The sequence below is a fragment of the Salvelinus sp. IW2-2015 genome, unplaced genomic scaffold (genome assembly GCF_002910315.2).
Source record: "Salvelinus sp. IW2-2015 unplaced genomic scaffold, ASM291031v2 Un_scaffold537, whole genome shotgun sequence".
NCBI classification, from domain to species: Eukaryota; Metazoa; Chordata; class Actinopteri; order Salmoniformes; family Salmonidae; genus Salvelinus; species Salvelinus sp. IW2-2015.
This window is the reverse complement of record NW_019942569.1, coordinates 1,011,285-1,026,446: the sequence shown is the minus strand read 5'-3', so window position 1 is coordinate 1,026,446 and position 15,162 is coordinate 1,011,285. Positions and strand designations below refer to the sequence as shown.

Sequence of the window (15,162 nt, the reverse complement as noted above, 5' to 3'; positions counted from 1 at the left end):
ACGACGTGTGAGAGCGGGACGGAGCAGTAACGTCTTATGACGACGGCGCACGAACGAGCAGTTAAAGATAGACCACGCGTGCAGAGGACGCGCGGGCTCGAAAGACCGGGGCGGCACCGATAGACGAAATGTAGACTCCTACCAGCCCATACCCAAACAATAGTCTTATAACCATCGTGGCAGTCCCCTTCATGTCTCCTATGAATAATGGTCTGACGAGAACAACGGGAATGAAAACATAACGTAGCTCTTTAACGTCAATATTGGGGGTAAAGCCAAACCCAGCGGCAACACTTGTTGCAATTGGCCTTCATCTATGCTCCCGTGTGGTCCCGTGTGCGTCGCCGTGTGCGCAGTTCGCTAGAGCATTGGCCTTGCAACCCAGGTTGTGCGGTTCATTCCCCACGGGCCGACCAGATGAAATATGCTGATGAAACTTTCCAATTTGTAAGTCGCTCTGGATAAGAGCGTCTGCTAAATGACTTAAATGTAAATGTAAAATTATAACTAGAAACAGGTTGAAATGACATAATTATGACATCAACTAGTTTTGCCCGGTTGTGACTGGTGGGAATGGTTTGTATTCTGTCCTACCTGGAACACTCTGAAAGAACCACCACGACCATTTCATCGGCATCTCAGACCTGCAAATGGCCAATACATAGTAAATAGTCAACTAATTGTAAATAGTCAACACAGAGTAAATAGTCAACCCACAGTAAATACTCAACACAGTAAATACTCAACACAGTAAATACTCAACACAATAAACAGTCAACACAATAAATAGTCAACACAATAAATAGTCAACACAGTAAATAGTCAACATAGTAAATAGTCAACACAATAAATAGTCAACACAATAAATAGTCAACATAGTAAATAGTCAACACAATAAATAGTCAACACAATAAATAGTCAACATAGTAAATAGTCAACACAATAAATAGTCAACACAATAAATAGTCAACAMARTAAATAGTCAACATAGTAAATAGTTAACACAATAAATAGTCAACACAATAAATAGTCAACATAGTAAATAGTCAACACAGTAAATAGTCAACATAATAAATAGTCAACATAGTGAATAGTCAACACAGTGAATAGTCAACATAATAAATAGTCAACATAGTAAATAGTCAACATAGTAACTCGTCAACACACAGTAAATAGTCAACACACAGTAAATAGTCAACCCATAGTAAATACTCAACACATAGCAATTCAGATACAAGAGTATGCATGTAAAGAGGTACGCATGCATGTGAAAATGGAGAAGAATCCCCAAAATATTCCCGAAGAATCCAGAAGAATGGAGAAGAATCCAGAATAATGGAGAAGAATCCAGAAGAATGGAGAAGAATCCAGAAKAATGGAGAAGAATCCAGAAGAATGGAGAAGAATCCAGAATAATGCCATTACCCATTGTTGACTAGGACCTTGGGGAACAGACAGGCCAGGATGCTGAGGTCACTGATTGAGAACACGTAGACATTAACCACATGACCCAGAGAATGGACAACTAAAGAGGAGAGGAGGAGAAGAAGGAGTTTAATTCAGGAGCAAAACATAACATGAACTGGAAACACGTTGTAAATGTGTTACTACAATGAGATGTGAAGAACTAGTATTCATAAATGTAGGAGTTCCCAAAAGTGAAATCATCAGTTCTCCAAGTGAAATCATTTAGACAAAAAATATAAATATATTTTTTGGATTTTACATTGGTGAGTGACTTTTTTCCAATTCCGCCCAGTCAACCCCTCCTTTTGTGTTGATACTCTAAGAAGTGTCAACCTCTGACCTCTAACCTCTGACCTGTGAGTAAGAGGGCGGACATGGCCATGAAGCGGTGGAAGTCRATAGCGGCGTCGAAGGGGATGTATTGGTTGAGGAAGGTCTCTCGTCCCAGGGTGATGAGGTTACGGCACACCGTCAGCAGCATGTAGGGGTACAGGAAGGAGATGGCCGCCGCCGAACCGCGTGACACCAAGATACCCACCACCGACGTCTCCGGCACACCCGTGGAGTATGCCTGCAAACCATAGTCTAAACACGCAGCTAGGGGTTTGTTTCTGTTAGTCCACAGGTTTTACCTGAATCCCAAATAAGACCCTCAGCCCCTTCGGATTTCCTAGGGCACTCCCGTAGATCTGAAGGGATTGGATAAGTGTAATCAAAATGGCAAAAAAATTCAGCCAAACAGAAGGGTAAGTTTAAGTCGTCACCATATTGCTTAAACATATCCCATTCTGTTAGATCTACAGGAAGGATTAGGGCCAGGGCTTGATTTGGGATTCAGGGTATATACAAGGCTGGCAGAAGACCTTTATACTCAGATACAGTATAGCTATTGTAATGTGATGGAAAATGTACCTAAGCATTCATAAGATGCTTTTGTAGGGCAATGGAGTTAAAATTGCATGAGTAATCAACAAAATTATGAAAATGTCATTAAGTTAAGCATTTGTGTCAACTAAACAGTCGTCTCTCGTGATCGCCTTAGCTGATTTGGTTCTGGGAATTGAGATTCTTTTTTAAACAGGTAACTCCCAGCCTTCTTCTTCTTGGCACAGTTTACTCCCAGCCTGGTCTCAGATCTGTTTGTACTGTCTTGACAACAAGCAAAGGAGTTGGCGAGACAGCACAAAMAGATCTGGAACCAGCCAGGCTAGCTCAAATTCAAATCAATCAAGTGTATATTATAGCAGTTGTAACGAAGTGCCAGCTAACTCCCAAAACAGAAGAACAGACAGAAGAGAACATAATAGAAAAGAAGACAAGAGAAGACAAGATGAGAGAAGACGAGACAAGATGAGAGAAGACAAGACCAGAGAAGACGAGAGAAGACAAGACCAGAGAAGACCAGAGAAGATAAGATGAGGGAAGACAAGAGAAGATGAGAGAAGATGAGAGAAGACAAGAGAAAATAATAGAAAAGAAGATAAGAGAAGACAAGACGAGAGAAGACGAGACAAGACGAGAGAAGACCAGAGAAGACAAGAAAAGACAGAAGAAGACAAGAGAAAACAAGAGAAGATGAGAGAAAACAAGAGAAGACGAGAGAAGACAAGAGAAGACCAGAGAAGACAAGACCAGAGAAGACAAGAAAAGACGAGAGAAGACAAGAGAAAACAAGAGACGACAAGAGAAGATGAGAGAAGACAAGAGAAGACAAGACAAGACAAGAGAAAACAAGAGAAGACAAGAGAAGATGAGAGAAGACAAGAGAAGATGAGAAGACAAGAGAAAACAAGAGACAACAAGAGAAGATGAGAGAAGACAAGAGAAGACAAGACAAGAGAAAACAAGAGAAGACAAGAGAAGATGAGAGAAGACAAGAGAAGATGAGAGAAGATGAGAAGACAAGAGAAAACAAGAAACGACAAGAGAAGATGAGAGAAGACAAGAGAAGACAAGACAAGACAAGACAAGATGAGAGAAGACAAGAGAAGACCAGAGAAGATGAGAGAAGACAAGAGAAGACCAGAGAAGACAAGAGAAAACAAGAGAAGACAAGAGAAGATGAGAGAAGACAAGACCAGAGAAGACAAGAGAAGATGAGATGAGAACTTACAGTAGCATCTCTCCAGAGCCACTCCGGCTGTGATGCCATAGACGATAGTGAAGCAAACAATGTGGCGACGGTAGTTCTCTACGAAGCGTTTGAATTGCTGGATCTTCTGCTGGATGGGGCTCCTGTTGTAACGCTCCTTCTTAGGCTTCACGTAGACCTTAGGACTCTGGAGGCCCGATCTGCATGGGAGGAGGAAGGAGGAAGTAATTTGCAGTGGTTTAGACTGAGAAAAGCTTCATTGTCCCACAACATAATTTATTGAACTGAAACTACCAAAGAAGGTTCAGGCCGTAGCATAATTCACTTCAATGGCATTTATTGCTGAACACGTTTAAGAGAAAGCTCCTTCAACAAAGCACTATTGCGACCTTTTTTAACTTTTATGTTACAGCAATGCAGCAATCAATGAATACAATGGATGAGTCAGAGTTAGCAAGGACAATAMAAATAAATCATAAGGACAGTGGGTAAAAACAACAGAACATCCGGGTGAGGTTCAGGCTGGATTCCCCTTCAGGGCAATAATTAAATGTTAAAAGGTATTACTGTGCGTTAGTGATATAACGAAGACACAGGATAGATAGAGTGTAAGTGCTGTGCTCCGTGGTAAAACCATCGTACCATCATCAATATATTTAAGGAACTCAGACTCAAGTCTAGTTTTATCTGATAATGGCGTTAAGTAGAGGCTGGTTGCATCACTGGGTGGACAACTCTAGATACCAGACATGAGGTCAACCACAARGCAAACAACCCGAGGTAACAATGGTAAACCCATAATTACTGGTATCAMTCTGCTTCACTTCCTTGAAACAGAATACTGTACATACAGGTAAGCACAACAACCATTACCACTACTGGTATCAACCTACTGTATAAGGACTTAATGAACTTTATGTAAATAGATTTTTTKWWATTATTAGAAAGCCATGCGAGAATGTCATGAGAAAATCTGTCAATAAAGAAAAGAGAAAAATGAAAACACGTGAGGAGAAGTCTGGTAGTGACATGAGCAGCATGAGGTTGGATGTGATCTCTGGTAGTGACAGGCAGCATTGCGGTTGAATGTGATCTCTAGTACGTGACTAGCACGCCATGAGGGTTGAATGCGATCTCTGGTACTACATCGAGCATGAGATTGAAATTCCGATCTCTGGTAGTGACATCCAGCAGCATGAGGTTTTGATTGCTGTGATCTTCTGGCAGTGACAATGAGCGCATGGAGCGTTGATTGATCTCTGTGCTGACGAGAGCAGCATGAGTTCGAATGTGTTCTGAGTAGTGAATGAGCAGCATGAGGTTGAATTGATCTCTGGGTAGTGACATGAGCAGCATGAGGTTGTGAATGTGATCTCTCGGTCAGCTGACACCATGAGCCGAATAGGTTGAAAATGTGATCTTTGGTACTGACATCAGCAGCATCGAGGGTTGGAATCGTGGATCTCTGTATGACATCAACAGCATGATTGATGTGATCTCTGGTAGTGACATCAGTAGCATCCGGTTGGAAATTCCCCAACCCTAGAGAACTTACCTTTTCCCTTGTCGTCTGCGAAGTTCCTGCCCGTCTTTCCCCGGGCTGTTGGAGAACTGTGTGTCCCCTTCTGTGGGTGAGCTAAGAAAGAGAAGACATTACAGTTTTTAAATAAAGAGCATGAGGCCTGCAGGCCGACGTTTGAAAACGGATGCTTAATCATATCAGCAGACAAGGGTGGAGTAATTAAAATAACTTGTAGAAATAATCGTAATAGTCGTCGTAATAGTAATATAACAGGTTAGTTGGAAAAAGGTAGTCATCGTCATGCCGTGAAGTAAATCATCATCATGTCCACATTCACACCCTGATAAGAGCATGACTATCGAGATCTTGGTGAATGGAGATTGTGAAATACAGTAAATKACCATGCAATGAAGAGTGCATTTTTTCAATCAATCAAATCAATGTTTTGTTTCTCTCTCAGTTCTCTCATAAGGGTGTATCCTCGTTACTAAGTTATTCTCTTCCTCTATTCTAATGTTGTTATCTTACCTGTTCCTCTCCAGGGTGATGAAAGAAAACGGGCTGGTGTTATTTGTAACGTCAGCTTCCAACTCACTCCCTCAAAACACGTAGATCCCCTGAACGCAGCTCACTTTCCAGCCCACTTTCCAGCCCACACTCTCAAACACGTAGATCCCCTGAACGCAGCTCACTTTCCAGCCCACTTTCCAGCTCACACTCTCAAACACGTAGATCCCCTGAACGCATCTCCCTCTCCAGATCCCAATCACCTGAATTCTGATCACCTGTTCACACACCTGTAGGTCATTATCAAACACTATTTAGTTCAGTTCTTTRCACCTCATCACTGTGAGGTATTGTTTGTTTTGTGACACATGTCTGTCAGAGCGATTGGTTTCCTGTGAGTTACTCCTCCCGTGTATGATAGTTTTTGCCTGCCTCACTAACGACGCCTATTCCATGCCTGTACTTTAACCTATCGGATTTCCTGTTACCTACCTATTGCCTGATCTCCCAGACTACGTTACTAGCCTTTTCCCTGCCTGTACTGTTGCCCTTTAGGACCCCTGTGTATGACCTTCTGCTGACCCAGCTACCTGCCTCCTCCTGTGGTCCTTTGCAATAAACACCTGCTGTGCCCTGTGCTTGAAACCAGCTCTCTGTCTCCCCTCATGTTCATTACATTATTTTCTTACCTGTTCCTCTCTGGGATGATGAAAGACACGGGCTGGTGTTATTATCTTACCTGTTCCTCTCTGGGGTGATGAAAGACACGGGCTGGTGTTATTATCTTACCTGTTCCTCTCTGGGNGCTGGTGTTATTATCTTACCTTTTCCTCTCTGGGGTGATGAAAGACACGGGCTGGTGTTATTATCTTACCTGTTCCTCTCTGGGATGATGAAAGACACATGCTGGTGTCGACTCAGTTTGTTTCCCCCCTCCTTCTCCATCCCTGCAGAGATACATAACATTAGAAGAAGAAAAAAAAGAAGCTTTGCAGAAGTCTTGAGAGTATTTTGTATCTCTGGTTGGCCTTTGCAGAAGCCTTTGAGAGTATTTTGTGTCTCTGGTCGGCCTTTGCAGAAGTCTTGAGAGTATTTTGTGTCTCTGGTTGGCCTTTGCAGAAGCCTTGAGAGTATTTTGTGTCTCTGGTCGGCCTTCTCCAGCCTTTGTCACCTTTGATGTTAAGCTGAGCGAAGGTCAGTGTCTTCTCGTGGTCCCGGAGCAGGAAGTGGAAGTCCTCCCAGGTAATCTGTTTCTTGTTCTCGAAACCTGCGGCCTCCAACATTGCCTCGATGGCCTCCTCAGCCTGGCTCTTAGACAGAAGACTGCTGGAGATCTCTATGAACGACCTGCAGAACAGACCACAAGATGGCCGGAGTTAAGACGGCCGGAGAATCCATTATACGGTGCTTATCTTTTTCATTCATTTTGGATTGCGCATAGAGCTGGATCTACAAAACAGATGGCATGGAATGTGGACGTACTTTGACAGACGGTGGCTATTGAGGTCTGAGTGTAATGTCCCTTCAAGAGACAATGTTTTTCATGAAATTGGATGATATTTGGATGAAACAGATCAAAGTATGATGACCCAAAGTATGAAAAATGACTGTTGCTTCTACACTGATCAAGTTTGACTATAATGTTACTGGTCGCCCTCCTCCCCCCCCATGTCAAACACTTGGATTCAGGAGGCGGGATTACTAAGGGGATAGTAACTGTCATTTTAATACACCAATTTATTTTATTTTTATTTAACCTTTATTTAAATAAATAAAATTGTTAACCAATGGTAACATGATATTCTCTTACCTAATTTAAATAAGTACCACCTTGTAACCAACATTGGAGGAGGAGGGGCGTGGATTATATAGATAGATAGCTACTCTAATGGTGCCAAAATCTTACTGTAGCAAATAATTAAATGTTTACACTATTCATTTATGGYAAAGATACTTATATGTCTCCGCTTCATCTGTGTCTGGTGTTAGCTAGTTACTGGCTAGCTAGGTCTTCATCTGTGTCTGGTGTTAGCTAGTTACTGGCTAGCTAGGCCTTCATCTGTGTCTGGTGTTAGCTAGTTACTGGCTAGCTAGGTCTTCATCTGTGTCTGGTGTTAGCTAGTTACTGNCTTCATCTGTGTCTGGTGTTAGCTAGTTACTGGCTAGCTAGGTCTTCATCTGTGTCTGGTGTTAGCTAGTTACTGGCTAGCTAGGCCTTCAGCCAGCATGGTACAAAAGGGGGGGGAAAGTGTTGTTCAAAACTTTGACGCAGTTGTCATGTCAACACATCTGTCAGTGCTGCTGTGAACCGCATCACAAGAGACATGCTAAACAGGAGATGTATTACAAAAATATACATCATTGATGCAATTGCTTTGTGTWTYACCAAATTAGCTTGAGATGATTTTACAGCACCACTGTTCACTCCGTCTTGACAAAGCTGCCAGTCAAGGTGAGGTCATGACTATAAACTCCCCCGCCCACTCAGCTTTTCTTTTCAAACTTCCTGGTAGTTAGCCATGAGAGAGAAGTACTTTTTCTCAAATCTTGAGCATTTCTTTCCCCCCAAAAAAAAATATTATGAGTGATATTTTACATGGGAATCAGAATGACTGTTCGGGACCTTTTAAGTGAATTGATAACAGTGCTAACCTGAGCAGCCTGGAAAAATCATCTTTCGATAAGAAACCGTCCCCATCGATGTCGTGCATCGAGAACATCAGTTTAGACTTTTCCTCGGGAGAACCTGGACAAACAACACAGTGGAATATCAGTACAAAATCTGTGTTTCTTATTGGACAATTCCTGTTTCAGTCAGTTGTCTTCTGTTTGTTGCCTAATAAACACGACCTCCGGACTYCAGGGTTGGGATCAATTCCACTTCAATTCCAGTCRATTCAGGAAGTACACTGAATATCCAATTATCTTCAATGCTTTTCAATKAGTAAAATCTGRATTTGGAATTTGGTTTACTTTCTGAATTGACTAGAATTGAAATGGAAACCTACCCTGGACTCACCTTTCATGAAAATKACKATGACATCAAGGAACTCCTGGAAGGAGAGGTATCCGTTTCCGTCCTTGTCGGCCAGCGTGAACATGGAGTCRACAAAGAGMGAGTCCGGTTTGAGTGCCAGAGCGTCGGCAAAYTCAGTTCCTGTCAGCTCAGTCTCCAGGGCTTCGCGGGTCTTCCTACAGGACGCACCACTCATGTCCCTGGCATCACAATTCTCTATCTCCAGGACCTATAGGGTGGGGATGGATGTATATATTTTTTTAACCTTTATTTAACCGGGTTGTCCCATTGAGCCAATACATATGAGTGATAGACCGTTTCGTCAACATGAAAGACAGGAGGATGGCATTGGCGTTTACCACCATGATCCGCTCACTGAAAGTAATCAGATTATGATCCTAAATTTGGGTAATCCTAAAGTTACTGATGTCAATTTTGGACAGGTAACTAGTAACTGCAATGGATTACATTGCACATGTCAGCATGGTGCCATTGTGATTGTTAATGGTGGTCTCGTTGAATGGCTCAGTAGGTTAGAGGGGTGGCAGGTAGCCTAGTGGTTAGAGCGTCTGTGTCTGGTGTTTGCTAGTTACTGGCTAGCTAGGTCTTCATCTGTGTCTGGTGTTAGCTAGTTACTGGCTAGCTAGGTCTTCATCTGTGTCTGGTCTTAGCTAGTTACTGGCTAGCTAGGTCTTCATCTGTGCCTGGTGTTAGCTAGTTACTGGCTAGCTAGGTCTTCATCTGTGTCTGGTGTTAGCTAGTTACTAAAAGGTTGCTAGATCAAATCCCCGAGCTGACAAGCTAAAAATCTGTCGCTCTGCCCCTGAACAAGTCAGTTAACCCACTGTTTCTAGGCCGTCATTGTAAATAAGAATTTGTTCTTAACTGACTTGCCTAGTTAAATAAAACAAAAAATGGTGTTAACAATACTGGGGTTGTGGGTTCAATTCCTGCATGGGCCACGTAAACTGGCACTGTCCATACGGTGTACCAGGGTTGTGGATCTAACCCAATGTGACATTGGATAAAAGCGTCTCCTAAATTACAGTAAACATTTCCTAAATCTCCATTTTACAGTAAACGTCTCCTAAATCTCCATATTACAGTAAATGTCTGCTAAATCACCATATTACAGTAAACGTCTCCTACGTCCCCTATTACAGTAAATGTCTGCGTAAATCACCATATTACAGTAAACGTCTCCTAAATCACCATATTACAGTAAACGTCTCCTAAATCTCCATATTACAGTAAATGTCTGCTAAATCACCATATTACAGTAAACGTCTCCTAAATCCCCATATTACAGTAAACGTCTCCTAAATCACAATATTACAGTAAAGCATCTCCTAAATCACCCATATATTCCAGTACCTTGGCAAAGGCACTCCTGATGAAGTTCTCTACTATCTGAGCTCTCTGGTCTCTGGTCACTGCCTCTCTCAGTAGCTCCTTCTCTGTCATGTCCCTCACAACCAGCACCTGTCCACAGTCTGTCACCTCAGAGCGAAGGTGCCGAACAAACTCTCCACGCTGGCCCTCGTCCTCAAGTACAGCACCTGGGGACAGACCCCAACAAACAGAGATCACAGTCACACACACACACACAGGGATTGGCATGGAAACATCTAACAGTGAAGACGAACAAATGAGAGGCACATGAAACACAAGAGTAAACAAATGAGTAAATAAAGGTAAACGAATCAGTAACAAGAGTAAACAAATCAGTAAACAAGAGTAAACAAATCAGTATACACAAGAAAAAAATCAGTAAACACAAGAAACAAATCAGTAAACACGAGTAAACAAACACACGCACAATCATACCACCCCATCTACTCACCAGGTCAAACTCTTTGGGTACTTTCATCAGCAGAGCCCTGCGGTAATTGTTACTGGACAGCAGGACATCCAGGTGGGTCTGGGTACCCAGGCTGAGTGACCGTAGAGCGGGTCCAGACTGGTCAAACACCTGGAGTTTCCTCCTATCATCGATCAACAGACTGACTGGAAATGGGGCATCTTAGGGCCCTGCCACTCACAGGCTAGAGGAGAGGAGAGGAGAGAGAGAGGAGAGGAAAGAGAGAGAGAGACACAGAGAGAGAGACACAGAGAGAGAGACACAGAGAGAGAGAGATGTGGGAAGAGATGAGAGATGAGAGCAAGAGAGAGAAGGGGTGAGAAATGAGAGAGAGAAGTGGGAAGAGATGAGAGAGAGAAGTGGGAAGAGATGAGAGAGAGAGAAGGGGGTGAGAGTGAGAGAGAGAAGGAGGTGAAAGATGAAGATGAGAGAGAGAAGGGGGTGAGATGAGAATAGAGAGCGAGAGAGAAGTGGGAAGAGAATGAGAGAGAAGGGGGGAGAGAGAGAGAGAGAGACAGAAGGGGGTGAGAGATGGACATCAGACATATTACAATTTTCACACTATCCAAATGATATTCTGATGGCTCTGATATGTTCTGTTGACATTGTCCTTCCCAGCATAGTTCTAGCAGCAGCTATGGTGGATGCGTAACCAGGCCAGCTCAGTCCAGCTCAGCTTGGCTCGGCYCAGTAGTGTGAAAAGAGAAAAGCACACCCGTTCTACACAGAGAGTGACGATTCTGTCATAACACAGACCATGTACATGCATGTACTGTATACACACACACACACACACACCTGTGATTCCAGGAGCAGGTTCCTCTGTTGTGTCGTCAGGCCCTCTCTTCTGGAACTTCTTAAACTTGGATTTTCTGAAGTGGGCCACCACAAGAGCCATGAGGAAGCTCACTGGCAGGGGAACACATGGACAGTAGTCATCAGAGAATCACTGGTAACTCTTATAATAGGGTTGATGATATGCTATGTCTCTCTAAGTAGGCCTCCGCAAGAGCCATGAAGAAGCTCACTATGAGGGTACCACAATCAACAGAACAATTATACTGTAGCAATCACAATGGTTATTTGATTATTTGATGTTAAAATGTACATTTAGGAGAATTGTACAAGGGAAAATATTTGTTTTGGGAATTTTCTCAATACTTTGAATATGATTCATTTCCATGTCAGCTCTATGCGTGTGTCACGCTCGTCATAATAACTGGACCAAAGCGCAGCGTCTTTTTATTACTAGGTGAAACTCACACAGCAAAACAAAACAATAAATCACGAAACGTGACGCTGCTATAGTGCTCACAGGCAACTATACAAAGTCAAGATCCCACAAAGCACAAAGGGGAAATGGCTGCCTAAATATGATCCCCGGTCAGAGACAATGACAAACAGCTGCCTCTGATTGGGAACCATACCAGGTCAACATAGAAACATAATCACCTAGATAACCCACCCTTAATCACACCCCGACCTAACCAACATAGAGAATAAACAGCTCTCTATGGTCAGGGCGTGACAGCCTGGAAATGCCCTTGTCTGGAGCAATGGATACCAATTTCAAACTTTCCCAAAAAAAAGTGTTTACATGTTGTTTTTTTAACTGGCAAAAATGGATATTAACTGAGAAAATAGCATGTTTAGTTTCTTGCAATAGTCCTCTGTGATTTTAAAGAATATTTCTCTAAAAATGTTGATTCCTAAAAGATGTGTCCGGAGATTTGGTTTAGTCCGTCAGATTTGTCAGAAATCCTAAATCAATCAGGAATGAGCAGGGCCAGCTATGACATAAGGACCCCTTATTCACGTCCTCATTACATGGAGTGCAACAAGAGCAGTTCTCTATTTTTGATCGATTTAAAACAATATTGGAATCACCCTGGTCACAACCATAAACTGTTAACTCCACCTGCCTGATAGATTAAGATAGAATATGAATACTGTTTTAAATATGTTACAATTTAATTCCGTTTTAGAGTCAGAAAGCAACTGAGACAAAACTACATTGCTACTGTGTATACCACTTGAATGAAGAAGAAAAAATGTCATTTTTTCCCACGCCAACTATGTAAAACACCAACTCTGTCAGAATGTTGTCTGATAGAATGGTTATTTTTATTGGGGATTTTCAAATGAATCATTTTCTATATTTTACAAATGTTTGTATATTACTTGTATTTTTTAGAGACAAAAAAAAAATCTCTGTATTGAGTATCTGTTGTCAACTGCGTCACTGATGGCTAATCCCCTTGAGATCGATTTATGTTGTCAATATTCTGAAAAAACATTGGAATCACTGTTCTGCACCATTAGCTGGACATAAGGGATAGTGTTTCCTTAATACATTTTGTTTAAATGCTAACAAAATTAGCCCTGGTGCATTTTAAAGTGCTATAAAACAAAACAAAAATAAGTTTGGAAATTTGTATTACTTATTTGAATAATCTAATGTTAGAATTATAAAATCAAGGCCTTTTGCTTGTGGATTCTGATTGGTTAACGTCAGATACTGACCAACAGGAAAGAGGAACAGGCAGATGACTGAGATGCCAAAGCCAGCTTTGCTTCCGTCGTCAAAGTAGTTGAGCTTGGTGGCGTTGGTGCAGGGGTGGAGCTCAGAGGTCGTGACCTGAGAAGGCTGGGGGCAAGGGTCACCTGTAACAGACAGACAGGCAAGACAGGCAGGCAGCCAGAAGGTAGGGAGAAACAGACAGACAGACAGAACAGACAGACAGAAGACAGACAAGAACAGACAGACAGACAGACAGACAGACAGACGAAAACAGGTAGGCAGGCAGGGAGGCAGGCAGGCAGAGAGACAAACAGGCAGATAGGCAGAGAGACAGGCAGGGAGACAGGTAGGCAGGCAGACAGACAGACAGACAGGCAGCCAGACAGGCAGCCAGAGAGACGGGCAGGGAGACAGGTAGGCAGGCAGGGAAACAGACAGCGTGACAGACAGGCAAACAGACAGGGAGGCACGTAGACAGAGAAACTAGTTACCGTTCCAGCAGCACGTACAGTCAACATTTATGACTTACAGTGAATACTGTCATAGATTACTATCTTACTAAGACTATATTACTAACATTGTTATCTTTATTGTTTGAGTTGCTGAGAACACTATAATTTATTGGCCAACCACAGAAACTTTAGGAAGGAAATGAGCTTTACCATCCYTCCAGAAGAAGACTTTCCTCTGTACGTCCTCAGCCTCTGCACTGGTGACTGCTGTAATGACGTCATGAAAGGTTGTGTTCCGAAGGGCCTGCAGCTCCTCAGCTGTGAACAACCTAGAGGAACAAACAGGAGAGGTCAGATTGACTGGAAATGTTATGATTGTATCACCCAAACAGTGAATCAAAGCTGATCATAAATGACAGCAGTTTAATATTTCCTCAGTTCAAAGTTGATCAAAACTGACAGAAGTCGTGTGTTTCCTCAGTTCACAGCTGATCCTAAATGACAGTAGTTTTGTGTTTCCTCAGTTCAAAGCTGATCATAAATGACAGTAGTTTTGTGTTTCCTCAGTTCACAGCTGATCCTAAATGACAGTAGTTTTGTGTTTCCTCAGTTCAAAGCTGATCAAAACTGACAAAAGTCTTGTTTCCTCAGTTCAAAGCTGATGGGTGCCAGGACAGAGAAGAGCTTTGGCATGGGCTGAGTGGGAGCTGGTTCCACCATCGGGGTGCCAGGACAGAGAAGAGCTTTGGCATGGGCTGAGTGGGAGCTGACCTCCTTTTCAGAATGAACGAACGTGAGAAAGCCAGGAAATAAATCGAGGTTCAAATGATAGTAACAGTTTCATACGATTAATGAATGTATGTATGATGTGTATATTTTACATTACATATTTACATATTTTTCATTCCTTCCTACCCATTTTGTGTGTTCTCGAACCAGAAGCGGTCCCCGTTCCTGATKCGGTCAAACTGATCCAGTATGATAGAGGAGAAGACCTGACCAGGACCGTCCACAGACTCCAGGAGACCACCAGGAAACAGCTCCAGTTTAGAGATATCCCCGTCATACAGGTCTGATAGGTCCCTGAATAACTAGAGATACAGAACAGGTAGAGACGGAATTGAGAGGGTATGGTAGGTTATTCACTCTATTATAGGATATTTGGCCAGTGGTTTGAGTCCCCTCTCTTTGGCTCAACTCTCCCTGCCTGGTCACATTTATATTTGAGTCATTTTGTGTGACTTATACCGATGTAAAACAACCACATACACTATCATGATCATTGGCAATTAAAATCTAAATGGTCAGTAGTACATAAAGATTTAATAACACATTCACATCCCGTACATAAAGCATTTATAAGCAGTACGTAAGCCGTTCTGAACATACCTGTGGGTTGGTGGTGTTGAGCTGAGGGTTTACGTCTCCCCACCTCCCCACAGGGGCCAGGCCCAGCCCCTCTCTGACCTGGTTATAGCTGGGCAGGCCAAAGTCCCGGCCTCTCTGCACCGTCAGAGCAACCAGGTCTGACCGTGAGAAACGCAGAGGACCGTACATGTAGTCTGGTGGGGGAGAAAAAACACTATCAGTAAAATTTCAATCATGTATTATTGTTGTATTGAAAACACACCTTTCTTAAAGTCAAACGGTATAGTCCATTATGATGTGGTTGTTATGTATTATGATGTGGTTGTTATGCATCATGATGTGGTTGTTATGCATCA

General features: G+C 42.6%; 1 protein-coding gene across 1 annotated transcript in view; it reads right to left on the bottom strand.

Annotated features, from left to right (window-relative positions):
- Positions 1-544: 544 nt before the first annotated feature.
- Positions 545-15,162, bottom strand: part of LOC112068471 (dual oxidase 2-like) — a 47,611-nt gene continuing 32,993 nt past the window's right edge. The window contains 17 exon segments of the mRNA XM_070438171.1: positions 545-644; positions 1,426-1,525; positions 1,822-2,052; positions 3,581-3,759; positions 5,115-5,195; positions 6,463-6,535; positions 6,760-6,935; positions 8,241-8,334; positions 8,608-8,833; positions 9,979-10,163; positions 10,444-10,620; positions 10,623-10,649; positions 11,264-11,374; positions 12,989-13,129; positions 13,649-13,767; positions 14,354-14,529; positions 14,828-15,000. Of these exon segments, the coding sequence (XP_070294272.1) occupies positions 545-644; positions 1,426-1,525; positions 1,822-2,052; positions 3,581-3,759; positions 5,115-5,195; positions 6,463-6,535; positions 6,760-6,935; positions 8,241-8,334; positions 8,608-8,833; positions 9,979-10,163; positions 10,444-10,620; positions 10,623-10,649; positions 11,264-11,374; positions 12,989-13,129; positions 13,649-13,767; positions 14,354-14,529; positions 14,828-15,000 (2,369 nt within the window).